This window comes from Hylobates moloch, unplaced genomic scaffold (genome assembly GCF_009828535.3).
Source record: "Hylobates moloch isolate HMO894 unplaced genomic scaffold, HMol_V3 SCAFFOLD_15, whole genome shotgun sequence".
Lineage (NCBI taxonomy): Eukaryota > Metazoa > Chordata > Mammalia > Primates > Hylobatidae > Hylobates > Hylobates moloch.
This window is the reverse complement of record NW_026652290.1, coordinates 29,299,655-29,327,391: the sequence shown is the minus strand read 5'-3', so window position 1 is coordinate 29,327,391 and position 27,737 is coordinate 29,299,655. Positions and strand designations below refer to the sequence as shown.

The window sequence follows — 27,737 nt, the reverse complement described above, 5'->3', positions numbered from 1 at the left end:
TCACACCCTCTGTATTCTTACCTTACTCATAAAAGCCCCCCAGTTACGTTCAAAGGCATGTCAGTATTTGAGAGACTTCTTCTCCCGCTCTCTCGCTTTGGCCAAATGGAATAAACCTTCCCCGGCTCCTAAGCACTGAATGTGTCGGTGTTTGGCTTACTGCGCATTTGTTACACGAACCTATATTTGGGGGTAGATAATGCAACAGATCATGTATTTTTGAGATACTTTGAGGGTGGAACTGTAAATTTCCAGATTTTTTTTTTTTAACTCAGTTGGCTTTATATTCATTCTCCCAAGGCGAGCGACCCCACGAACTTTTCCTTGCCCCCAAAAGGAGGGCAGACGGACAGGATCAAAACCAGTCGCGCCAGCAAGACGTTAGAGCCTCGCCGGGAACTGCCAGGCCAAGTGGGCGAAGTAAGCAGCAAGGCGGGGCTCAAGGGGCTTCCCGGGCGCTGGGCTCGCCGCGCAAGCGCAGTAGCGCGCCTCGCCGCCATGGCGTCTGCGCTGTCCAGTCATAAGCCGGTAGTGGCGGCGACTTCCCCTCAGGAAGCCGGGTCTCCGCCTCCTCCTCCCATCCCGCCTGCTCGGCGGCGGAGGCGGCGGCGGCGGCAGCGGTTGTTCCTGCCTCTCCGCCACCTCCACCGCGGCTTATCCCCTGGCTGGCGGCGTTGGCGGGGCGGGGGACAGTAGTTGTAGACGCCCGCCCCTGCCTCAGAGAAGGTGAGTTCCCGCCCCGGCGGCGGGGGCGGCCCGGTCTTCAGCCCCTCAACTCCCGCGCTCCAGGACAGGCCTCGCGCGCCCAGCCCGCCGGGCGCGCCCCGAGTGTGCGAAATGGCCGACCAGGGCGTGGCCCGAGTCCCGCGCACCCCTCACCGGCCGCCGCCCCCGGAAAGAGGCTCCAGGGCTTCCGAGTGGAGTGCGGAGGGAAGGGGCGCTCGGCTTGCGGAGGAAGCCGAGGTCGGAGTGGGAAACTAGGGGCCAAGAAGAAATCTAGACCCTGAGCGTCAGGGAAAGGGAAGTGGGGTTGATGAGGAAACTCGAAAATTGAGGGGACAGGGATAAATAGAAAAAAGCCCAAACGTGGAAGAGAGTAAGCTTCCGTTTGGTGAAGTTCAGCATCCTGGAAAGTAGAGACTTTGACGTAGGACGCTTAGGGAGAGGTGGATTTAGGAATCGGGGAAAGCAGGAAGTAGCGGGGCTCTTGGGGGAAGAGAAGAGGGGATGAGGTTTGGGGGGGATCACTTTGGAGTTACACTAGGCTTTTAAGGATATGGCCCTGTAAGACAAGCTTCTAAGATTTGTAGGCCTGTCTTGATAGTGATCTGGGGGTTTATGTGTGTGTGCTTTTAATCCTCTAGAGACAGAGGTCTCGCTGTGCCTAGGCTGGAGTGCAGTGGCGCGATCATAGCTCGCTGCAGCCTCCAACTCCTGGGCTCGAGCGATCTTTCTGCCCCAGCCTCCGGAGTAGCTGGGATTACGGGCGCGAGCTCCCGCGCCCACCTGAGTTTTAATATGTACCTACCAATGTCAGAGATACACGAAGCTGGACATTAAAGCGTTGAAAAAGGATTTTATTCCGCAACTACTGACAGAGGGGAAAGGCTGAGCTCCATTCCTATTTTCACCGAGATGACTGCGAGTTTTAAAAGGAGATAAGGAAGGAGGGAGTGGGAAGAGAGGGCTCAAGTAGAGTCAGGGAGGTGAAAAATTACAAAGGGCTGGTCATTGTGTAAACGCAAGTAGGCCAGCTGTATCTCCTATCTGGGAATTATCTAAGATAAAATACTATCCTCCCACAGAGACTGGAAGTCAGGCCCAGTCCTTCCTGGTTACATTTCAGAGCGATGGCTTCCACGTCCTTGAGAAAGACACTCCTGAGTTGTAAGAGGTACAAACATCTCAAAGGAACAGAGGACGATTTGTAGTTGTGAGCCCTTTTTAGTAAATGCCTTTTAAAAGGGAAGTCAGAGAGCTGTTATTAGGTGTTGGCTAGAACAAACAGTAAAATTTTTTTGACAGCCTGGCTTTTCCAACAGGAACTCAAAAGAGGGCTGGATTGCCCTCATGGACGTGGGCTTAGGCTTCTAGAGGCCATGTTAAATTTTGGTCAACTCTCCAAGGATGGGGAGAGTTTTTGCAGTTCTCCAACGCATGCCCCTAACACAAAAGGCTATTTCTTATCCATCTTAATCTAAGAGACGTTTGAGTTCTTACTATAATAGTTCTATATGTCTGCAAACAGCCTGCTGGTTGCAAACCATGAGATAAAGCTTAAAGCAGTTTTGGGAATGATTTTAGTTGATAGTGCTTGATCCCACTGCAGAAGACCTAAGTAAAACATTCAGCCATGTTCAGTATCAAATTTTTTAGTATTTGCTGTGTTGCCTTATGTTGCTTTTTGTCTTCAGAGTGAAAGATGATGGGAGCCAGAATATTGTAGAATAATTTAGATTCCTTTTTCCAGGAAAGACACCTGTAAATATAACCCTATAAAAATACTGATTTCTTCTTTATCCTTTTTCATGATGAGATATTGTATTTTGTGTGTTATTCCATAATATGTTACACAATTGACTTTGTCTATTGACTTTGGAGAACTGGCAGAGGAGTAAAATACTGCAAATTTCTTAAAACATTTTTGTAAGCACTTTTTCTGTTCACTAAAAATGGGGATTAGTCATTGTAAACAAATGATGAGACTATTAAGTTCTCTTAGCGAAGGCAGTTTTGGAAGTCTAGATTTAGTGTCTTCAGTCAGCCTGGATTATTTTGCTTTTATAACACATTTCCTGCCTCTCACTAATAAATAAGCCTGAGCAGTTTAAAGACTACAATTCAGTTTGGCTCACATGGCCACACCACAGGAAGATTTAGAAACAGCTTCTTGTGGAAAAAGCTTTTTGCCAGACTCAGCATGTGTTTTTGTTTTTGATTTTGCAATGACTTTAAATATGTGCAAAAGACTTTAAAAGATGTCAGTTCACACAGTACTAGCAGTAACCTTTCTATTCCACTTCAGGGTGGTAAAATGAGAATTCTGGAATAGGAGTCTGACTAGTTATAGGTTCTAGAGCTAGTTTCTCCTACAGCTAAATGACCCTGAGTAAGTCCCACACTTTCTGGATTTAAGTTTGGTCATCTGTCGGTGGGGGAATTGGACTAGCCCAGTGACTCTCATCTAGGGATGATCGTACCCCGGAGAAGACCTCTGATAATGCGGAGACAGTTAGGTTGTCATCATTGAGCAGAGAGGGAGAAGAGCCAATCCTAATTCCAAGAGACACAATCCTGAATTTTGAAATCCTGAAAGATGAAAATCCCTAAAGTCTAAAATCCCCAAAATCACAGTCACGAAAGACCAAAATATTGAAAATAATAAATCTGAGAAAAGTACTTTTTTTAGTTCTTTAAAATATGTTTGTTTACATTTTTAAAGGGGGATTTATTTAAGAAAAACATGACAGAACACTCCATAGGTCATTTCACGCAATGAAAGGCAATAGTAACATTTTGCAGACACAAGTATACTGACAGTCACAACATGCATATAACAGTTATGAGCAGATGAACTGTATTCATAAAGAAGTAGGTCAAAAAGGGAAATGTATAAAAGCATGTCACAATGGTTGGTAGTCGTGTGCACCTAGCTTTATAACTGGTCATCTGAAATACTGTGACAAGTCTTTTGATGAGATAGATCAAAAACTGTAATGGGTCACTCAAACTCTTCGCTTATGCAGTTGCCCAAAGGGCTGAAACCTCAAGAAATTTTTATCTTTCACAAATATGCAAAAGACATTTCTTATCTCTTCATTTATTGAGGAAGTTTCAACGTTTTTAGGTACATGCACAGTGCTTACACACAAAGTCAGTGTTTTAATGTACTTTCATGAAGTCAAATTTGCAAAAAATGCATAAGATAAATTAGAACTCTCAAAGTCTCTGCAGTTTACACTTCCAGTGTTGGACATGATGCAAAGATGAAATACATTGCAAAGATGAAATACATAGCATGGTGAATTTTTTTTTTTTTAAAAAGTCTGACAGTTTAAGATAGTGAAGAGAAAAGAATTTGGCAAATGAGAAAATGTATTACAGGAATAGATTATGGGCAGTTGCACAGAGATAGTCCATGAAAGCTGCCCTAACATGCAATTATCCTGCAATTGGGATTTTGGCCTTTTGGGATTTCAACATTTGGGATTATCTTCTAAACCCACGAGGAACATGGTGAGCAAGTGCACGTGCTACCAGCATCTACTTGGCATAGGCCAGAGATGCCACAGATAACCTAAAATACACAAGGCAGTTCCCACATTCACACAACAATGGGTTGTCCTACTCGTAATGCCAGAAGTGTCAAGGTTGAAGAACCCTGCACCAACCAAACTCAGTTCTTTTACAGCTTTAAAATTGTGAACTGATTTAACACATCTGTGTTGGTATTCTTTCCATGGCTTGACATGGCTGGGTACTAAAATTGTAATTCATAAAGCATATGAAACTTTGACCTATAATGGCTGACATTCAAAAAGTAATCTCAGATGACATTCAGAGTAATCTCTGTTAAGGTTGAGACTATTCACTAGAATTTCAAAAACAGAATGTAATTGTTACCTAAAAAATTACCTATTGTCACTTTACTTCCGGTAAATATCCTTCATTAAAATTTCAGTTACTGCCACTTGACAATTGGCAAATATTTGATATGTCACACTATCTAAAACATGGCTAGGACTCAATATATTTTTACTTTAGGTATTTATAAGAGTTAAATAATTGCCAAGATGGGAAAAAGTTTGCTTGCACTTAGCTAGAATTTTAAGACTTTGTTAGCAGATTCCTCCAAAGGTATCAAAGAATTGTCATGTTTCCAGTTATTAAAATTCTACTCTCACTTTCAAAATTATGATAGGACCATTAAAACTGATTTGAAGAGCATCTGCTAATCCATTTTCACTTGTACCTATAGCACCGTTATGAGGAACTCCTCTGTATTGGTCTTGGTAAAGAGCAAATATCAGTAAGGATTAAAAATTGGCAAAGGTTGGGGCATGGTGGTTTATGCCTGTGATCCCAACACTTTGAGAGGTCAAGGCCAGAGGATTGCTTGAGCCCAGGGCAAAATAGTGAGACCCTGTCTACAAAAAAAAAAAAAAAAGTAAAAATTAGCCAGACATGGCCCCACATGCTTGTAGTCCCAGCTACTTGGGAGGCTGAGGTAGGAGGACTGCTTGAGCCCAGGAGGTCGAGGCTGCGGTGAGCTGTGATCACACCTCTACACTTCTGCCTGGGTGACAGAGCAAGACCCTGTCTCAAAAAAAAAAAAAGCAAGGAAGATATAAAAGGCATAAGGTTACAAATAGGAAATGGAAAAATTAATCACAAAAACCCAAAGAAACACTATGTTTCCATAGTTAAAAGAAATATACGTACTTAGAATTTATTATTGTGGTGTCCAGATTTTCCAGGACTTTGTAATTTGTTTGGTGAAGTTTCTCAAATACTTTTGACAGTTAAAAAAAGTTTCACTAAATAATGATATTCTTGAGTAATCATAGTAAAAACAAAACTACAACAAAAATTCTTGGTTATCTACCTGTTTTTATTTTTTATTTATTTTTTGAGACGGAGTCTCTGTCATCCAGGCTAGAGTGCAGTGGTACAATCTCAGCTCACTGCAACCTCTCCCTCTCTGGTTCAAGTGATTCTCTTGCCTCAGCCTCCCAAGTAGCTGGGATTACAGGCATGCACCACCATGCCCAGCTAATTTTTGTGTTTATTAGTAGAGACAGGGTTTCACTGTGTTGGCTGGGCTGGTTTTGGACTCCTGACCTCAAGTGATCTGCCTACCTCAGCCTCCCAAAGTGCTGGGATTACAGGTGTGAACCACCACACCAAGCTCTACCTGTTTTTAAGGAAAAAAAAAAAAAATTGGTTTTGGAGTGAAGGACATTTCTGGCTACTTATTGAGTAATTAACTCATTTACATAGTAATTGCCTAAAAATATTTTCCTTTGTTTCCATGATATTAAGCGGAGACTCAAGTTAAACGACATAAAGAAAATCTAGCTAATAACCCTTCTTAAGTTAATTCAGAAAACATTTTTGAGTTCCTGTTACATGCCAGATACTATACTTGGTACTAATGGTATACAGATGAATTAGGCCAGCCCTTTTAAAGGGCTCAATAGTAATATTTATTAATGAAATTAGGGAGAAAGATAAAAAGCAGTTGGAGAAAATGCAGTTTTAAATATGAATTAGACTCCTGAGATATCAGGAGTAGTTCATTGTTTTGCATAAATATGTGCTCTGCACATGACATGTTTGTTACAGGCACACCAGAGCACATTATGTTAATATAAATCTGAAGTTGGCAGCCTGGAAGAATGATTAGAGAGTGTGTCTGGAGAAACATTAATGATTATTTGTTAGCTTCAGACTTGCTGCCTTTATTAGGTGTCAGTAAGTGAAAATATTAACTAAGCATGTTAAAATGACTAAGAATTGCCCCTATTATATTCACCACATATGTTAGGACATAAGTGTTCATCTCACTTTTTGTTTGTTTTTGTTTTTCTTTTGAGACAGGGTCTCACTCCGATTGCCCAGGCTGGAGTGCAGAGGCACAATTTCAGCTCACTGCAGCCTCAACTTCCCCAGGCTCAGGTGATTCTCCCACCTCAGCCTCCTAAGTAGGTGGGACTACGGGCACATGCCACCATGCCCAGCTAGTTTTTTTTGTATTTTTAGTAGAGACGGGGTTTCACCACGTTGCCTAGGCTGGTCTGGAACTCTGGACTCAAACGATCCACCTACTTCAGCTTCCCAAGGACGTGAGCATTGATACACTTCCCCCTTCTTACAAACCCATTCACATTAACTAACCCATTAGAAGGAATGGTGCATGTTTGATGTTCTTTGATGTAGGATATCTGCCTTGGATCCAAGTAAAACTAACTTCACAAGCATGATCCCTGAGCTAGCTAGCCATAGAGTACTTATGATTATTGGCATTTAAAGACTTACTTTAAATAAGATAAATTTGATACTAAACATGTACTCCCAATTAATGATTTTGTTACTTCATTTGTATTTTGTCATTGGGAATATGCCATAATAAACCCTTAGTTATTTTTGTAATTGTTGTATTAATGTAAAGTAGCTAGAACATGGCAAACTGTAGATCAGACACTAGTCTTATTTCCTGAAAAAGCAAGATTAACAACTAGCATTATATTATAGCGAAGAGTATTCATGCTGTTGACAGGTATTGGGCTGCATTGTTACCCCAATTATGTTCTCTGAAAACACTTTAAATAGGATTTGACCTCTGGGGAAAAAAGGAATCAAACAACATGTTTTGGCAAAGATAACAGAATCAGTTGCCTAGTCTCCCAAAATTTAGTGCTGTGCTCTGCCTAGTCTTTACTAAGATTAAAATAGTATTGGATTACAGAACTCCCTAAGAGCAGGCATAAAACAAGGATGTCCATTCTCACCACTTCTATTCATTATTGTACTATAGCGCCTAGCCAGTACATTCAGGCAAGAAAAATAAAAGGTTTACAGATTGGCAAGAAACAATACTGTCTTTATTTGCAGAGTATATGATCATCTATGTAAAAAGCCCCATAGAATCTAGGAAAAGGCAACTAGAATAGTGAGTTCAGCAGGGGAGTAAAATACAGGTTCCATATATATAATCAATAGTATTTCTAAATGCTAACAAAAAGCTATTAGAAACATTTAAAAAAATACTATTTACTGTTATATCAAAAAACAAAACTGCATTCATAGGCCTTCTCATAAAACATAAGATACTTTTAGATAACTTTAATAAAATACATTGAGGCCAGGCCCAATACACCTGTAATCCCAGCACTTTGGGAGGCCAAGGCAGGTGGATCACTTGAGGTCAGGAGTTAGAGACCAGCTTGACCAACATGGTGAAACCCTGTCTCTACTAAAAATACAAAATTAGCCAGCCATGGTAGCGCACGCCTGTAATCCCAGCTACTCGGGAGGCTGAGGCAGGAGAATCGCTTGAACCCAGGAGGTGGAGGTTGCAGTAAGCCGAGATCCCACCACTGCACCCCAGCCTGCGCAACAAGAGTGAAACTCCATCTCAAAAAAAAAGTAAAATACACTGAAAATGACATAACATTGCTGACAGAAAAAAAGGTGCAAATAATGGAGAGATACAAAATGTCTCCTAATATATGTTAGTGAGTTAGATTGAAAAGTATAGGACCATGTCAGTAATTTGGTGTATTTATTAGAGAGGAAGAAGAAGTAAGCTACTGACACCTAAAATATAACCAAATTAGCACCCTAATTTTGCTCATAAAATGTTTTCCTCAAAGATTAAAGATATTTAGTAACCATTTAAAAACCTATTATGCTAGCCAGACATGGTGGCTCATGCCTGTAATCCCAGCACTTTGGGAGGCCGAGGCGGCAGATCACTTGAGCTCATGAGTTTGATACCAGCCTGGGCAACATGGTGAAACCCCGGTTCTACTAAAAATACAAACAATTAACCAGGCGTGGTGGTGTGTGCCTGTAGTCCTAGCTACTCGGGAGGCTGAGGTGGGAGAATCACTTGAGCCTGGGAGGCGGAGGCTGCAGTGAGCTGAGATCACACCACCACACTCTAGCCTGGGAGACAGTGAGACCCTGTCTCAAAAAAATACAAACCTATTATGCTGTTATGATTAAATGCCATATCACAACAGGTCATGCTGTGAGGCATGAAAATTTTTATTACATTTTTTATTCAAATTCAGTTGATTTATTCATCAAACATGAGATATCTGAAAAACATTTCATATGGTGCAAGAGTTAAATTAGGCAGGGCACAGTGGCTCATGCCTGTAATCCCAGCACTTGGGAGGCCGAGGCAGGAGGATCGCTTGAGCCCAGGAGTTTGAGACCAGCCTAGGCAACATATCAAGGCCCTGTTCTTTAAATAAATAAATAAATAATTCAGCATCAAGTTGCGTTTTGTGAGAAAGATGTTTAAAAAGTTAAATTCAGGTTTTGCTGTTTCTAAAAGGTAGATTGCTAATAGATAAATCCTAGATGCAAGAAGAGAGTAGATTCTTTGTAGCATGCCATAGGTATTATCTTGCCCTTATCCTGCTTAAAGTTTTCACCAGTAATATGAATGAAATCGTAGACTGAATGCATATAGAAAGTATGTGTGGGAGCCATAGCAAATACCAAGATTAAGATCGTTTGAATTTTTAAAAATTCTCAGGTGGCTGCGGTGGCTCACAACTGTAATCTCAGCACTTGGGGAGACCAAGGGAGGAGGATCGCTTGAGGCCAGGAGATCAAGACCAGCCTGGGCAACAAAATGAGATTCCCATTTCTACAAAATATTATTTAAAATTAGCTGGGCATGCTAGCACATGCGTATAGTCCTAGCTATTCTGGTGGCTGAGGCAAAAGGATCACTTGAACCCGGGAGTTAAGGCTGTAGCGAGCTATGATCATGCCTCTGCACTCCAGCCTCAGGGACTCTGCTTTTTTAAAGAAAGAGAGAGGTGGGGTGGGGGTGGGGAGTGAAAGAAAAGAAACAAAGAGAAACCTCATTTAGGAATAGTGGTCTAGGCCGGGTGCAGTGGCTCACGCCTGTAATCCCAGGACTTTGAGATTCCAAGGGGGGTGGATCACGAGGTCAGGAGATTGAGACCATCCTGGCTAACACAGTGAAACACCGTCTCTACTAAAAATACAAAAAATTAGCCAGGCGTGGTGGCGGGCGCCTGTAGTCCCAGCTACTCAGGAGGCTGAGTCAGGAGAATGGCGTGAACCTGGGAGGCGGAGCTTGCAGTGAGCCGAGATTGTGCCACTGCACTCCAGCCTGGGGGACAGAGTGAGACGACGTCTGGGAAAAAAAAAAAAAGGATAATGGTCTAAACCCGTAACAAGATGTGGTATTAATTCCTGCATTTAGAAAAATAATTCAGTCAACATCCATTTCACATGGGAGAAGATAGCCAATATTGGAGGAGAGAGATGCTACCTCCAGGATTTTAACAATTGTGGAAACCAATAATATGATGACTACTTAAAAAATAACTAATGCTAAAATAAAATGGTAAGGATGAAAATGATGTCCAGGTTAGAAGAAGAGATAATTTCACTTTACTCCACAACAATCACAGTCGGCCGGGCGCGGTGGCTCACGCTTGTAATCCCAGCACTTTGGGAGGCCGAGGCAGGCGGATCACAAGGTCAGGAGATCGAGACCACGGTGAAACCCCGTCTCTACTAAAAATACAAAAAATTAGCCGGGCGTGGTGGCGGGCGCCTGTAGTCCCAGCTACTCGGAGAGGCTGAGGCAGGAGAATGGCGGGAACCCGGGAGGCGGAGCTTGCAGTGAGCCGAGATTGCGCTACTGCACTCCAGCCTGGGCGACAGAGCGAGACTCCGTCTCAAAAAAAAAAAAAAAAAAAAAAAATCACAGTCTATGTTCTTCAAACTATATAATGCTGCAACCTTTGTAATGAGTAAATATATAGTAATCACTATGCAAGTGAAAGAGAGGTGATGTCAAAATTTTCTGAGGAAAGATTTCTACAAATGCCTAGATTTCACTACCGAGCTTTCTTTGCTCTAGTGGTTCCTGTTACCCATCACATGTACTGAAGTTTGATACATATACAATTAGTTCAGGGGCCCAACTGTTTTAATTTGTAAGGAATTTCAAGGTACATAAAACATCTGTAAGTTGTTTAAACCCAACTTCACATAGAGGTATTAAACACATAGAAGAATGGAACAGGAAAGGAGAGATGTGAAAGATACTATACATTTGATAGAATCTGGGTTTGTTCCAAAATCAAATTCACTGCTTTTTGAACGCTTAATGCTTATTCATTCCACTCCCTACTTGCCTCCTTCTGGGGGATAACAACAACAGCAACAACTCTTCTTCCTCTTCCTTACTTTCTCTGTCAAAGATAACTTTACCCAGGATCAAGGCTTTAGAATTGTCTCTGCCCCCACTCTCCCGTCTATCTGCTCTTCCCAGCTATCACAAATTCCTTTGATTCCACCTTTAGAATATCTCTCATATTCTTCCCTTCCTTTCTGTTGGCTCTGCTACTTTTTTGGTGCAACCCAATAATCTCTTGCCTGCAACAGCTTCCTAACAATATCCCCATTTTGAGTCTCTTTTTCTTCCCCTATTGACTGCAGAATTAAATTCAAATGTCCAAATAAGGCATATTATGATTTAGCATCATTCCACCTTTAGCACTGTCTTTCACTACCTTTACGCATGTCTTGTTTTATCTAAAGCAGAAATGCCTTTTCTAATGCCCTTCTGTCCTCCAGAATACCCTTTGTTTACTCAGTTTTTTTCTCTTAAATTTTACCCATCTCCTTAAGGGTCCATTCAGAATCTATTCTTCTCCACAAACACGTCACCAAGAACACATTATACCTTCTTACGTCTTACAGCACTTTACACATTTTTGTCTTGCATCATAGTTCTTTGCATATCTTTTTTTACAAAATTATGAATTCCTCAATATTAACAATTGTTTTGTTCACTTATTCCCAATGTGTGGAACAGCTATGTGTAATGTAAGGGAAAGGGTTGAGATAAACCAAGGTTTAATATCTGCCTTTACCAAATAGCACATGTGGCAACATATTTTAATTTCTTTAAATCCCAATATCCTAATCTTCATGAGAAATTCTTGCAAAAGTAAAAAACTGAAATAATAATCTATTGTTTGGCATACAGTAGGCATTCGATAAGTTTCATCTCTTTTTTCCTATCCTTTCGCACAGTACTCACCAGAGTACCTTGAAGACAAACTCAATAAGTAGTGATAAAGTTTAATAAAGTCCAAAAGCATGAAGAACTTGAACTAAACAATGTTATAGGAATTGAAACATGAAAGAATAGCTTTGAAAATATTATAAAGCTAGAACAGACATGACTCAGGAGGAAAATGGCTGAGATTTTGAGCTTGAGAATATTTTGCTATTTAACATAAAAAATGAGAGCTTAGTTGGCAAAGGAGTTAAAGGTAACCCCAAGTTTCTTACCTCAGCTTACAACATTGCCTTTTAGAAATGCCTGGTTGGTATTAAGGGTTGAACCAGGAAGGAAATTATTGTTCTATTTTAAGATATCTTGAGCTTCTAAATAACTAGTCCTCAGTAAACTTTCCATGTATACTGATTTGTCACCAAAAGACAGTATTTACCTCTTCTTATTAAAGATTTATTTTTGTAGAGACGGATGTCTCAATATGTTGCCCAGGCTGGTCTCAAACTCCTGGCCTCAAGCAATCCTCCCAGCTCAGCCTCCCAAAGTGTTGGTACTACAGGCACGAAGCACTACGCCAGACCAAGATTTTTAATGGAAAAGTCATCATCACATCACCATGTCAGTTTTTGCACATTAATTCTGAGTCAAGAGAAGTTCTGAAAACCTCTGTATTAACCTTTTTACCTTGCTGACCTTAGAGTCAAATGTAATTAAGTCCTTTATTTTAAAACAACTAAAAAATAATTGAGATATTATATATAATATATATATATTTTTTGAGACAGTCTCACTTTGTCACCCAGGCTGGAATGCAGTGGTGCAATCTTGGCTCACTGCAACTTCCACCTCCTGGGTTCAAGAGATTCTCGTACTTCAGCCTCCCGAATAGCTGGGATTACAGGCATGTGCCAACATGCCTGGCTAATTTTTTGTATTTTTAGTAGAGACAGGATTTTGCCATGTTGGCCAGGCTGGTCTCAAACTCCTGGGCTCAAGTGATCTACCTGCCTCTGCCTCCCAAAGTGCTGGGATTACAGGCATGAGCCATCACACCCAGCCTGAGATATATTTTTAATACTTTTCAAGTCCTTTCTAAAATGTTTCTGATTTATAATTATCTTGAGCACATAATATTTTTAAGCAAATCTTTTTAATCCATACACTGGCATTAGTATTAAGATTAGTTTGAAGATACCCAGTATAACTTAAATATTTATGGAGTTTTTAAAAGTACAAAGTCATGTATTTTTTTGCAAAAATTAATATAGAGATGTACAAAGAGCAATATGTTAAATGTTTGCCCCTACTCATTTTCTGACCCAATTTCCCATTTCCCAAACCCCATTAAGTTTAGCATATATCTTTTCAGATTTTTTTCTGTGGATACTGAGCTAACACACAAGATCAGACTGTCAAATCAGACTCATCAGGTTTACTAATTATTTCAAGGATACAGGCAGTCAAGAGACTCAACTGAAGCAGAGTGTCTAATACATGAAAGATGGCTCCTCAGACCATGTAATATGGTTAGGCTTTGTGTCCCCACCCAAATCTCATAATGAATTGTAATCCCCATAATCCCCACATGTCAAGGAGAGACCAGGTGGAGGTAATTGAATCGGGGGCAGTTTCCCCCATGTTGTTCTTATGATAGTGAGTTCTCCCAAGATCTGATGGTTTTATAAGGGGCTTTTCCCACTTCACTCAGCACTTCTCCTTCCTACCACCTTGAAAGGAAAGTGCCTTGCTTCCCCTTCACCTTCCACCATGACTGTAAGTTTCCTAAGGCCTCCCCAGCCGTGCAAAACTGTTGAGTCAATTAAACCTTTTTCCTTTATAAATTACCCAGTCTTTGGTATGTCTTTGTAACAGTGTAAGAACAGACCAATACACCATGTTTTCCCCTTTGGACATGTATCTCTGGCCCAGAATAAATAGTTAAGGTTTCTAAGTAAGATTCACAAGATCACCTCACACAGTGGGAATGTTTAAATTGTGACTCATCTCCATGTTATACCCTAGAGAATTGTATAGCTTATGTGGCATTCTTCAGAGAGAGATGTGTTATAGATTCTGGGTTTATTTACTACAGGTAATCTTTAGCCAGGGACATCTTGCTGAGAGCATTTTAGTGGTAAGGTCTCTTCCTCCCAGCAAATATCATTAGGCTCTTTACTTGAGGTCTGGATGTCACCATCCTTCTCTTTTTCCCTCTTCTCCAGGAAAGGAAGTGAATGGATTGGAGGCCAAATGCATGAATTCCTTCCTTACAGTAAAGACATATGTATATATTTAAGTTGGGGTTGTATATGTTGGGTTGTTTATACTAAAATTGGATTTTATGATTGAACAATTGATTGAGTTCTACATATTGTTTTTCCCGTTAATATATCGTGGGCATTTCTCTATGACATTACATATGATTCTAACTCATCCATTTAAACTGCTATGTAGAAAGTACAATTTTGATGCTATATGATTGGCACCCTATGTATAAACTGGTAAACTTCTATAAAATAAATTTTAACTGTTAGGAACTTTAGATTGAAGTATAGACCCCAAATGTAAATGTAGTAATTTTGGCATAGATTATTCATTAAGTGAGAAACACTTTCAGCAAAAGTTGTAGAAGCTAATATGTGAATATGACTGTAGCTTTGAAGGGCTTGTCTGAGCTCTATTTAGTGAAATTTGTGTGGTTGTATTTGTACTAGCCGTGGAAGAAGGTTGCCTACCACAGGTTAAGATAGTTTGTGGGCTGGGCTCAGTGGCTCATGCCTGTAATCCCAGAACTTTGGGAGGCCAAGGCGCAGGAGTTCGAGACCAGCCTGAGCAACATGGCGAAACCCCATCTCTACAAAAATTACAAAAATTAGCTGTGCACAGTGGCATGCACCTGTACTCCCAGCTACTCAGGAAGCTGAGGCTGGAGAATCACGCTCCGGCCTGGGTGACAGAGCCAGACCCTGTTTCAAAAAAAAAAAAAAAAAAAGATGGTTTGTGGTTCCCCCATGTGATTCTCAGATGACATTGGTGATGTATCTAGAATCATTAGCTATCTTAAAATCGACTGCATTTCTTGAGATTGTTAGCTTTAAAACATAAAATGCCAAGACTGGATTTCTTAGCCCAGGCTTTCAATACCGGTGCCCCAGTAACTTTACCTTCAGAATGGTATTTTGTAGACTAAAAAATATGTTAGTATATTAAATATTACAGTCTTACTATTTTCATATTAAAATTTTTATTCTAATGAGCAAAAATTTATTACTGTAGCCTTGCAAGCACTCAGAAAATTAAGATTTGAGATGGTATATTAAATATAGTAGTTGAAGATTAAAAATATTACCTTAACTATTTAATATAATCTTCTGTCTTACCTCTCTTTTATTGATAGATACCACATTGAATGAACAAAGACTGAACTTTGTTTACAGATACCTTTTATAAAAGATGTCTGTGGAGTAGTGTTACAGTTCAAATAACAAAGGATTTTGCATTATGAGGTAGGTTGAAAATAGAAGGAATATGTCCTAATGTCACTTTTTAAATGTAGTGGGTAAACTTCATATATGTCATCTTATTTAATCCGTACAAGAAAAGTATTGTCCTTTTGATGATTGACTCAGAGAAGGGAAATAACTTCCTGACTTACATTTGGGGAAGTAGGATTTAAACTCAGATCTTTCTAATTCTGAAGCTCATTTTCTTTTCCTCTCTCCATTCTGTCTTCTACCTTATCCAGAAAGCCACTGTATCAGTTCTTGTGGTAAATATAAGGAAGATATGAAGCTTGAGCAGGAAAATATTAATATAAGTCAAGAGATATTGTAGATCCCCAGAGTCTTCCTTTACAGTAATCAAATTAATCAAAGGTTACAAAACAATATGCGGCAGTCTTACCCTTGACTTTGCCAAGTTTTCAAGGCACAGGATTATAGAATGCTAGCATTGGAAGGTAAAATGTCTAATGATCATACTTCCTTAGTTTATAGATGAAGAAACTGAGATCCAGAGTAGTGATTATTTTTAGATAGTCATGGGCGTGACTAAGCCAATAAATGAGATCTGATTCCCTATCCAGTGTTACTTCCTTTTATATGGTATAGCTCCTCACTTGTATCATCTTTGCTGTATAATAGTATCTTGGAGAAAGAATAGTCTTTTGTATACTACATTACAATAGTCTTTTCCCATTCTGCTCTTCTCACGCTCTGAGACCTGGATGAGCTACTGGATCTCTTTAATCTGTGGTATCTGGGATACCAAAAGTAGTAGATACATTTACTTAAATGAAACATAAGGCCTGCTGTGCTTTTTTAGAGAACTTATCTAGTTTTCCCCGTTGATAACCATGTCAGAAACTGCATTTTATTTCATATGTGGTGGTTGAGATTAAAGTACCATAATTACAGTCATGTCTTAGCCTTGGATTGAGAGAACTTGGATTCAAGCCTTGACTCCACCATTAATTGCTGAGCAAATCACTTTGACCTCTGTAAGTATGTTTATTCAACCTGAAAAATGGAAGTGGCAATCTCTGTCTTGTCCTAATTCTTAATCTACTGTATTCTAGTCTAGTATATTTTGGGCTCAGTCTTCAGAGCCCAGAGGTCTAAGAAATAGTCAAAGGGCTCTGTGATAACTTGAGTTTCATTGAAATTTTAAAATAACTTTGATGGGATTATAAAGTAATATTCAATGTAGAAAAATACAGAAAATATACATCATTCATAATTGTGTTCTGCAAATGTTAGTGTCCTTTTCCCTACATTTACATTTTAGTTACTCTTACATGGTTGGCTTTAAATATATTCAGAGATTATTTTCTGTTATGGCTTGAACCCATAACAGTTTACTCCTTGTCTCATTTAAAAGTGTGGAGTTAGGCAGTACAAGGCTGTTAGGACAATTCCATGATCATCAGAGAGGATCCAGACATTTTCTTTTTATTCTAAGGCCCTGACTTACTTCCTCATGTTCTCTGATGACTGTTTCATTTCTAACCATGGCATCCTCATTTCAGCAGCAGAAGGGAGGATCCCTCCTAGAATCCTACACAACACTTCAGCTTTCTTCTTATTGACCAGAATTTATTCACATGGCTACATCTTGCTTTAAGAATGGCCAGAAAATGTAGTCTAAAAGACTAAAAGCTAGACACATTTCCTAAGGTTTGTTAATAAGGAAGAAGAAAAAAATATATTGGAAGGCAACTGGTAGTCTCTGTCACAAACAGAAACATAAAACTTTGTTAGCAGTAATTCTAATCATAGGATTATCTACTGAAGCTGACACTTTGATTTGAAAGCAAGTGAAACTCTATTCGTAAACTTTTAGTTCAGACCAAATATATTAAAACTCATAAGTGCTGTTGTTCAATTTATAGTTCTTTGGGGTATATACCTAGGGTAGAATAAATTTGGAGTAATTTCTTCTTAAATAAACAAATGTTATTTATTATTCCAGAGTAAAAAAAAAATGCTCAAAAAGTTAAGGCTTTACAAGCACAGAGAGACAAATACCATATGATCTCACTTATACATGGAATCTAAAACCTTAAGGAAGTAGAGAGTAGAATGGTGGTTACCAGAGGCTGGGTGGTAGGGTGAGGGAGTGGGGACAGAGAAAGGAAAGACATTTGCCAACAGGTACAAAGTTACAGGTAGATAGGAGGAATAAGTTCTGGTGTTCTATTGCACAAGAAGGTGACTATAGTTCATGTATATTCAAAATGTATTTATTATTTCAATATTTTTTAAAGTAGCTGTAAAAGATTATTTTAAGTGTTCACATTGCAAAGAAATGATCAACATTTGAAGTAATGGCTATGCTAATTCACCAAATTTGATTATTCCACACTATATACATGTACTGAACTATCACACTGTATTTCATAAATATATACAATTATTACTTGTCAGTTAAAAATAAAACTATATAAAATATATTGTTATAAAAATAAAGTATGTTTAAACATTTTTAAAAGTTAGGCTTTATTTTCAGATTTATAAGAAGCAAATTAATAAAATGAAGGTGAATTTTGTGAATTTTCAGATGATTGGTCTATGTTGATGTGATTATAAACTTTGAATTATTTAATCTTTGTAACAAGATTGTGTTTGGTTTCAGATGAATGAGAGTGGAGAATTGGACAAAAATTGATTTTTAATTTCCGAATTGTGGTTTTTAGCTCACCAGTTATTGTATAGTCTCACTATTTGAAAGTTCATGCTGAAAAACTGAGTGAATATGATCAGATTTCTCCACCAAATTCACAGCCTGATAAGGGTAAGTAAGGTTCCATTCACCTCTTTATTCATCTCTGTGCCATCTGTGGTCCTTTGGAACTGGCTTCTTTCACATAGCATAATGTCTTCAAGCTTCATTCATGTTGCACCATATATCAGTACTTCATTCCTTTTTACTGCTGAATAATCTTATATGAATATACCATATTTTGTTTATCCATTTATCAGTTGATGGGCATTAGGTTGGTTATTTCTACTTTTTAGTTGTAATGAATAGTGCTGCTGTGAACATTTGTTTACAACTTCTTGCATGGACATAGGTTTTCATTCTTTTGGCTATATATGGGTGGAATTGCTAAGTGGAATTGATGAGACTGCTGTTAAGTTATTTTCCAAAGTAGGTGCACCATTTTACATTCCCACAAACAATGAATGAAGTTTCCAATTTTTCCACATTCTTGCTAACACTTACTAGTATCTTTTTTTGACTATAGCCCTCCTAGTAGATGTAAAGTAAAATCTTTTTATTAACCAAAAAATTTCAAACATACTCAAAAACAGAGAAAATTGTATAATGAACCCTCATGTATCCATCATCCAGTTTCAACAATTATCAACATCTTTTAAATCTTATTAGTGACTTTTTTTTTTGAGATGGAGTCTCTTTGTCACCCAGGCTGGAGTGCAATGGTGCGATCTCGGCCCACTGCAACCTCCACCTCCCGGGTTCAGGCAATTCTCCTGCCTCAGGCTCCCGAGTAGCTGGGACTACAGGCTGTGTCACCACACCCGGCTAATTTTTTGTATTTTTAGTAGAGACGGGGGTTTCACCATGTTGGCCAGGCTGGTCTCGAACTCCTGACCTCAGGTGATCTGCCTGCCTCAGCCTCCCAAAGTGGTGGGATTACAGGCCTGAGCCACTGCGCCCAGCCATTAGTGACTTTTTAGAAACAGCATTATTGAGGTATAGTTAGCATATAATAAACTATATGTATTTAAGGTATACAATTTGGTAAGTTTTGGCAGATGTATATAGCCCTGAAATGATCACCACAATCAAGATAATGGACATACCCATTACCCCCCAAAAAATGCCCCTTTAGAATCTTTTCCTCCCACCTCTCCCCAAGCAACCACTGTTACTATAGTTTCCATTTTCTAGAGTTTTATATAAATGGAATCATATCGTGTGTACTCTTTTGTCAGGCTTCTATTACTTTTTATTTATTTATTTTTAGAAATGGGTTCTTGCCGTGTTGGCCAGGTTGGTCTTGAACTTCTGAGCTCAAGCAGTTCTGCCACTCCAGCCTCCCAAAGTGCTGGGATTACAGGCATGAGCCACTATGCCTAGTGTATCACTATTTTAAATAGTAAAAAAGAATTATAATTACTTTCATTATTTTGAGATTCACTCACGTCATGTGTATCAATATAGTTTATTCCTTTTTATCACTGATAGTATTTCATTGTATCATTATACCACTGTTTGATTTAATCCATTCACCTGTTGATTGACATTTGAGTTTCTTTTCTTTCTGGGGCTATCACAAATAAAACTATATGAACATTCACGTGCAGGTCTTTGTATAGACACACAGTCATGTGTCCGTTAACAACCGGGATACATTCTGAGAAATGTGTCATGATTTTCTCATTGTGCAAACATCATAGAGTGATGGTATAACTTACTACACACCTAGGCTATATGAAATATCCCATTGCTCCTAGGCTACAGATCTGTACAGCATGTTACTCTACTGAGTACTGTAGACAGTTGTAACACAACAGTAAGTGTTTGTGTATCTAAACCTATCTAAACAAAAAGAAACAGTAAAAATATGGTATGAAAGATAAAAAAAAAAATAGTACACCTGTATGGGGCATTTACCATGAATGGAGGAGCTTGCAGGACTGCAAGTTGCTCTGAGTCAGTGAGTGGTGAGTTAATGGGAAGGCCTAAGATACTACTGTACACTGCTGTAGACTATAAATACTGTAAACTTAGTCTACATTAAATTAATTAATTTATTTATTTATTTTGAGACAGAGTCTCGCTCTGTCACCCAGGCTTCGGTGCAGTGGCGCGATCTCGGCTCATTGCACCCTCCGCCTCCCAGGTTCAAGCAGTTCTCCTGCCTCAGACTCCCTAGTAGCTGGGATTACCGGTGCCCACACCACACCCAGCTAATTTTTGTATTATTACTAGAGATGGGGTTTCACCATGTTGGCCAGGCTGGTCTCCAACTCCTGACCTCAGGTGATCCACCTACTTCAGCCTCCCAAAGTGCTGGGATTGCAGGCATGAGGCAGCACACCCAGCCCATTAAATTTATTTTTAAAATATTTTTATTGTTTTAGTAATAAATTAACCCTAGCTTACTGTAATTTTTTCACTTTATAAACTTTTAAATTTTTTTAACTTTTTGACTATTTTGTAATCACACTTAGGTTAAAACACATTGTCCAGCTGCACAAAAATATTTTATTTCTTTATATCTTTATCCTAGCCTTTTCCTATTTTATTCTTAACTTTTTTATTTTTTATTTTTATTTTTTATTTTTTTGAGATGGAGTCTCACTCTGTTGCCCAGGCTGGAGTGCAGTGGCACGATCTCGGCTCACTGCAACCTCCGCCTCCTAGGTTCAGGCGATTCTCCAGCCTCAGCCTCCCAAGCAGCTGGGATTACAGGCATGCGCCACCATGCCCAGCTAATTTTTGTATTTTTAGTAGGGTCGGGGTTTCACGATATTGGCCAGGCTGGTCTCGAACTCCTGACCTGAAGTGATCCACCCACCTGGCCTCCCAAAGTTCTGGGATTACAGGCGTGGGCCACCACACCTGGCCTTATTTTTTTTTTTTTTCACTTGTTAAACTTTTTTATGAAAAGCTAAGACACAAACACACACATTAGCCTAAGCCTACACAGGCGTTAGGATCATCATCACTGTCTTCTACCTCCACATCTTGTCCCACTGGCGGGTCTTCAGGGGCAGTAACATGCATGGAGCTGTCATCACCTATGGTGCCATCTTCTGGAATACCTTCTGAAGGACCTACCTGAGGCTGTTTTACAGTTAACTTTTTTTTAATAAGGAGAAAGAATATACTCTAAAATAATTTAAAATATAGTAAATAAACCATAAACTAGTATACAGTTATCAAATCTTATGTACTGTACATAATATATGCCGTACTTTTATATGGCAGTATAGTAGATTTGTTTATACCAGCATCACTACAAACACATGAATAATGAATTGTGCATTATTCACATCACTATGAATTTTTCAGCTTCACTATAATTTTATGGGACCACCATCATATATTCAGTCCATTGTTGACCAAAAGATTATTATGCAGTGCATGACTGTTTCTCCTTCTCCTTTAAGTAAATACCTAGAAGTAGAATAACTGCATCATATGGTAAATATATGTTTAACTTCTTAAGAAACTGCCAAACTGTTTTTCAAGTGGTTGTACCATTTTACATTTCTATCAACAATGTTTCAGAGTTCCAGATCCTTATCAGCGCTGGTATTGTCAATCTTTTTCATTTTAGTCATTCTAGTAAGTGCATAGTGGTGTCTCACTGTGGTTTTAATTCACATTTACTTGCTGATCAGTGCTTTTAAACATCTTTTCATGTGCTTATTGGCCATTTGCATATATTCTTTTCTGAAGTATAGGTTAAAATAGTTTGCCCATATTTAAGCAAGTATTTGTTACATTATTTTTTATTATTTTTCTAGTCAGAATTTTTATACTATTTAAGTTGAACAAGAACTATATTTTCTAACTTGCCAAATTAGGCTTCATTTAGGTTTTCTTTTTAACCTCAAATTTCCAAATTTGAAAAACTGGCTGATCATTAGTCTCAAAAAATTAGGAGGGAGTATATCCCATGTAGAACTGAACATTTCTTCCTTTTAGCAGAAACAAGCCTTGTTTCTGAGAGCTGAAGAAATGTTCAGTTCTACATAGGATATACACCCTCCTAATTTTTTGAGATAAACTGTATCACCAAAAATATATAGGGCAGGTGGGACACAGTGGCTCACACCTGTAATCCCAGCACTTTGGGAGGCCGAGGCAGGCAGATCACCTGAGGTCAGGAGTTGGAGACCAGCCTGGCCAACATGGTGAAACCCCGTCTCTACTAAAAATACAAAAAATTAGCCGGGTGTGGTGACACAGCCTGTAGTCCCAGCTACTCGGGAGGCTGAGGCAGGAGAATCACTTGAACCCCAGAGGCAGAGGTTGCAGTGAGACGAGATCGTGCCATTGAACTCCAGCCTGGGTGATAGGGCAAGACTCTGTCTCAAAAAGAAAAAAAAAAAATATATATATATATATATATATATATACATATAATATTATAATTTCATAGTAAGTACATTTTCTGCTATATTTGTATTTATTCAGGATTTGAGGTGAGGAAAAGAATCAGGAACAGTCTTGCCCTTCCCCCAAAAAAAGAATCAAGCAAACAAAAACATCTACTGTAAGATTCTTCTGAAACTTTTCTCCAAATCAGTCCTATCCCCTTTCAGTTTTCACCCCTGTTTCTTCCCTTATTCCTCTCACCAGTATTTTAAGAGAAAACAAACCAGAAGACATTCTAGAATGCTTTTTTCACCAATCAGAAGTAGTGGAATAAAATCCAAGCCTACACAGAAAATACAGAACTCTGTTCCTTCATCTTCCCTCATACCTGATACCTAAAAGTAGTTTTCATCTTATAACTGAATTTCTAATTTTCAGCATTCCCAATCAATTTTATAAACATCCTTTTATTGTTAAGTCTTATAGTACTTTCATCAGGTGAGTATGTTTATTTTATCTTGAGTAAACTGAAGATTTTAAAAATCAAATTCTATATCTGTGGTTCTTTTACTTCTCTTAGAAACTAATATACAGGAAACCAATTCATGAGAACTTCAGAAATTATTTGAACATTAGTATCAAGCCACCCACCGTGGTTGTGTGGTTCCTATCCACACATCCCTGCTTACCTCACATTTTAGCCCTATGACAGCAACATGTGTATCAGTTCCTTTCTGCCCTCTTCGTCTCACTTCTGAGAAGAGTAAAGTTACTGGTACGTGACCTGGGAGGTATCTGACCATCCTGATGCTACCCTTTGGCATATAATGTCAAGATACTCAACTTTTATGCTGAAATAGGTTGTAATTTGTTTGAGCTGCTTTGTTTTTCAAAGCTCTTTTCAAGAGCAAAGGAGGCCAGGTGCAGTAGCTCATGCCTGTAATCCTGTCACTTTGGGAGGCTGAGATGGATGGATCACTTGAGGCCAGGAGTTTGGGACCAGCCTGGTCAACATGGTGAAACCCTGTCTCTACTAAAAATACAAAAATTAGCTGGGCGTGGTGGCACACACCTGTAATCCCAGCTGCTCGGGAGGCTGAGGCAGGAGAATCACTTGAACCCAGGAGGCGGAGGTTGCAGTGACCCAAGAGCACCCCCACTGCACTCTAGTCTGGGTGACAGAGCGAGACTCCATCTCGAGAAAAAAAATGGAAATGCTCAGGACAAGATAATCTGGTAAGAATTTTCTCCCTTCTTTGCAGAAAATCCCGTTTTGTCAACCTAATGAAGCATTCAAAGAAGACATATGACTCTTTTCAAGATGAACTTGAAGATTATATTAAAGTACAGAAAGCCAGAGGCTTAGAGCCAAAGACTTGTTTCAGAAAGATGAGAGGGGACTATTTGGAAACCTGTGGGTACAAAGGAGAGGTTAATTCCAGACCCACGTATAGAATGTTTGACCAGAGACTCCCATCTGAAACCATCCAGACCTACCCAAGATCATGCAATATTTCACAAACAGTGGAAAATCGGTTGCCTCAGTCATTACCAGCCCATGACAGCAGATTGAGACTAGACTCTCTGAGCTACTGTCAGTTCACCAGGGACTGTTTCTCAGAAAAACCAGTACCCCTGAACTTTAATCAACAGGAATATATTTGTGGCTCACATGGTGTAGAATCTAGAGTTTACAAGCACTTCTCCTCAGGTAACAGTACCAGTACTCATCAAGCCAGTCACAAACAGATACAGCAGAAGAGGAAAAGGCACCCAGAGGAAGACAGAGAAAAATCAGAGGAGGAGCGGTCTAAGCATAAGAGAAAAAAAATCTGTGAGGAAATTGATTTAGACAAACACAAGAGCATCCAAAGAAAGAAAACAGAGGTGGAAATAGAAACTGTGCATGTCAGTACAGAAAAGCTTAAGAATAGAAAGGAGAAAAAAAGCCGAGGTGTAGTCTCTAAGAAAGAGGAACGGAAGCGTACAAAAAAGAAAAAGGAACAAGGCCAAGAAAGGACAGAGGAGGAAATGCTTTGGGACCAGTCTATTCTTGGATTTTGAAGCTTTCAAAGTTGGTTCTCTCAAAGTTAAATTGAAAAAATAGGTGAGAGCTTGGTTTTATGATGTCCATGTTCATACCACTTTTCTTATGTGAATAGGTTCTTTAACTTCTAATAAAGGCCTAGTGAACAGAAAGTGTTTAGCATGCTTGCTCTCCAACACAGAAATTACTTTTCCTCATTTTCTAAAAGCATTATTACATTTTTTTGACATATAGTGTAATTTCCTTTAATGAAAGTGACTCTGCTTTTATTCATCAAATTGCTTTGATGGTGGAATTATTTTCTCTTGGGAGGTTATTTATTTTGAATTGGAGGATTAATGACCTTTGCACAATCTGTTTCTTGATTGGGTTTGTTATAGTTTTGAGTTGGGTATTTTATGTTCATTGGTTTTTCTCTATGAAGCAATTTTTTTCTCCTTTATTAGATCTAACTTGCAGTGTACTTTCTAGGCTGGAAAGTGGAAAATGAAATACATTATAATCTTAGGTTACATAAAGTTTCTAAAGTTTAAAAGAATCTTGATACAAAATCAGTTTATATTCTGAAAATATTTATAATAAAGTATTCTAATTTCTACATGTTGTTGTGTGTCAATCTGTTCCTATTTAACAATGATTTTTCTCTTGGGAGGAGGAGAGAATAACTTGGCAGTTCATACTTAAGAGGCAAGATCTTTTGGGTAGGTCACACTTTAAAGTTGTAAAAATTCCTTATCTATTATACCTTGCTTACTCACATTTGAACCTGGTTTTTAAGGTAGAAATCTATGACTGACTGTTACAGGACCCCACCACTTAACCAAAGTTAGCCTTTGGGTCATGGGTTTCCTCACTATAGTCCCTTCACTGGTCGCCAGAATGATGTTGTAGGAAAGGGGTCCGAATCCAGACCCCAAGAGAGGGTTCTTGGATCTCACGCAAGAAAGAATTCAAGGCAAGTCCATAGAATAAAGTGAAAGCAAGTTTATTAGGAAAGTAAAGGAATAGAAGAATGGCTACTCCACAGACAGAGCAGCCCAGAGGGCTGCTGGTTGCCCATTTTTATGGTTATTTCTTGATGATATGCATCCCCCTTTTAGGCCATATAGGGTAACTTCCTGAGGTTGCCATGGCATTTGTAAACTGTCATGGCGCTTGTGGGAGTGTAGCAGTGAGGACGACCAGTGGTCACTCTCGGTGGCCATCTTGGTTTTGATGGGTTTTGTCCGGCTTCTTTTCTGCAAACTGTTTTATCAGCAAGATTTTTATGATCTGTATTTTGTGCTGACCTCTTATCTCATCCTGTGGCTTACAGTGCCTTAACCATCTGGGAATACAGCCCAATAGGTTTCAGCCTCATTTTACCCAGCTCCTATTCAAGACGGAGTTGCTCTGGTTCATGTGCCTCTGACATGCCCACAGTTTTTTCAAATAGTTAAAACTGGGCCGGGCGCGGTGGCTCAAGCCTGTAATCCCAGCACTTTGGGAGGCCGAGGCGGGCGGATCACGAGGTCAGGAGATCGAAACCATCCTGGCTAACACGGTGAAACCCCGTCTCTACTAAAAATACAAAAAATTAGCCGGGCGCGTTGGCAGGCGCCTGTAGTCCCAACTACTCAGGAGGCTGAGGCAGGAGAATGGCGTGAACCCGGGAGGTGGAGCTTGCAGTGAGCCGAGATTGCGCCACTGCACTCCAGCCTGGGGGACAGAGAAAGACTCCGTCTCAAAAAAAAAAAAAAAAAACTGAAGAGAGAAGAGTTTATCAGAAATAAAATGCCATTAAATTATTCTGTCCTAATCAGTGTTTTCATTCTAATAATCCCCTTTTTTGTGATATGCATCTCAAGTATTTAAGCATCACTATTTTGTTGTAGAAAGACTGATGGCCTGAGAATCTGAATCACAGGAGTCTAGTCTCAGCTATGCCATGAAGTTGTTATGTGACTTTGGGGAAGTCAATTACTTCATCTTCCTCATTATCAAATATGACTAGAAAGACTGGCGTCTAAAACTGCCTTGGATAACAAGAAGACTCTGTGAAATGAAAATTCCCAAGCCCCACTTAAAAAAAGAAAAAAAAATTATCTTTGTGTTCTACAATGTTGTGCTTACATGTCTATTATAATATTAACATTAAAATTGTTTTTAAAATTATTTTTACCATGGTAGGGAGATGGAAATTCACAAACAAAAGTTATCTTCTCTTCCCATTTTGTATTCTAAAATACAACTTTTAGTCTGAAAAGATAAACACTGGATAAAATCATTATTACTTAAGCTTTTATTAGCATGCTTATACTCTAACTCTTCCCATCTGTGATTTTTTTAACCATCTGTGATTTTTTTAACCATCTGTGATTTTTAATTGTGTGTGTCACCTTGACTGGGCTAAAGGATGTCTGAGTAGCTGGTAAACATTGTTTCTGGGTGTGTCTGTGAAGGTGTTTCCAGAAGAGATTAATAACATTTGAATTGGTGAATTAGTAAAGCAGATGGCCTTCCCATTGTGATCATCCGATCTGTTGAGGCCCCAAACAGAACAAAAAGGAGGAAGAAAGGCAAATTTGCCTACTCTTTTTTTGCTGAGACATCCATCTTCTTTCCTTGGACATTGGTGCTCCTGGTTCTCAGGGCTTCACATTGAGCTAGAACTTACACCATCAGCCCCACCCTAACCCCCAAGTTCCCAGGCCTTCACACTCTGAATTAAACCACAGGCTTTCCTAGTTATCCAGCTTACAGATGGCAGATTGTGGGTCTTCTCAGCCTCCATAATCATTTCACATGAGCCAGTTCCCATACTAAATCTCAAACACACAGGCCAGGCACGGTGGCTCATGCCTGTAATCCCAGCACTTTGGGAGGCCACCAGAGGTCAGGAGTTTGAGACCAGCCTGGCCAACATGGCGAAACCTTGTCTCTACTAAAAATACAAAATTAGCCAGGTGTGGTGGCACGTGCCTGTAATCCCAGCTACTCGGGAGGCTGAGGCAGGAGAGTCGCTTGAACCCGGGAGGCGGAGGTTGCAGTGAGCTAAGATCATGCCATTGCATTCCAGCCTGGGCAAAAAGAGTGAAACTCCATCTCAAAAAAAAAAAAAAAAAAAAATCATCTTAGATTGTGGCCTAGAGGGGGAAGAGGTGACCATTAGAACCCAACATGGAATTGTTATAGGAGTTATTAAGAAATTATTTTAGGCAGCTAGAGAGGAAAAGGGGGTCCTTGGGAAGTTTTTGTTTCTTTTAAAGCAGCTCCAGAAACGTTTATCTAGCAGTAAAGCCCCTGCTCTTAGAGCTGGGCTGGCAAGCT

The 27,737-nt window shown here is 39.4% G+C and overlaps 1 protein-coding gene across 3 annotated transcripts; it reads left to right on the top strand.

The window, feature by feature from the left end:
• The first annotated feature begins 564 nt into the window (after positions 1–564).
• On the top strand, positions 565–27,534 carry KRCC1 (lysine rich coiled-coil 1). Of its 3 annotated transcripts, none has more exons than XM_032176998.3 (4): positions 565–726; positions 15,204–15,312; positions 18,000–18,097; positions 23,644–27,534. In XM_032176998.3, exon 4 carries the CDS (start codon positions 23,666–23,668, stop codon positions 24,443–24,445), a length of 780 nt encoding a protein of 259 aa, XP_032032889.1. In that variant the 5' UTR covers positions 565–726; positions 15,204–15,312; positions 18,000–18,097; positions 23,644–23,665; the 3' UTR covers positions 24,446–27,534. The 3 variants fall into 3 exon arrangements, with proteins under 3 accessions (XP_032032889.1, XP_032032888.1, XP_058284278.1); XM_032176997.2 differs by having other exon boundaries at positions 17,939–18,097; XM_058428295.1 differs by lacking the exon at positions 565–726 and adding an exon at positions 788–1,894 and having other exon boundaries at positions 17,939–18,097.
• Positions 27,535–27,737: the final 203 nt, after the last annotated feature.

Bases quoted from the DNA above. Each gene is read 5' to 3' on its own strand.
- KRCC1 (XM_032176998.3), top strand. From the start codon at position 23,666: ATGAAGCATTCAAAGAAGACATATGACTCTTTTCAAGATGAACTTGAA.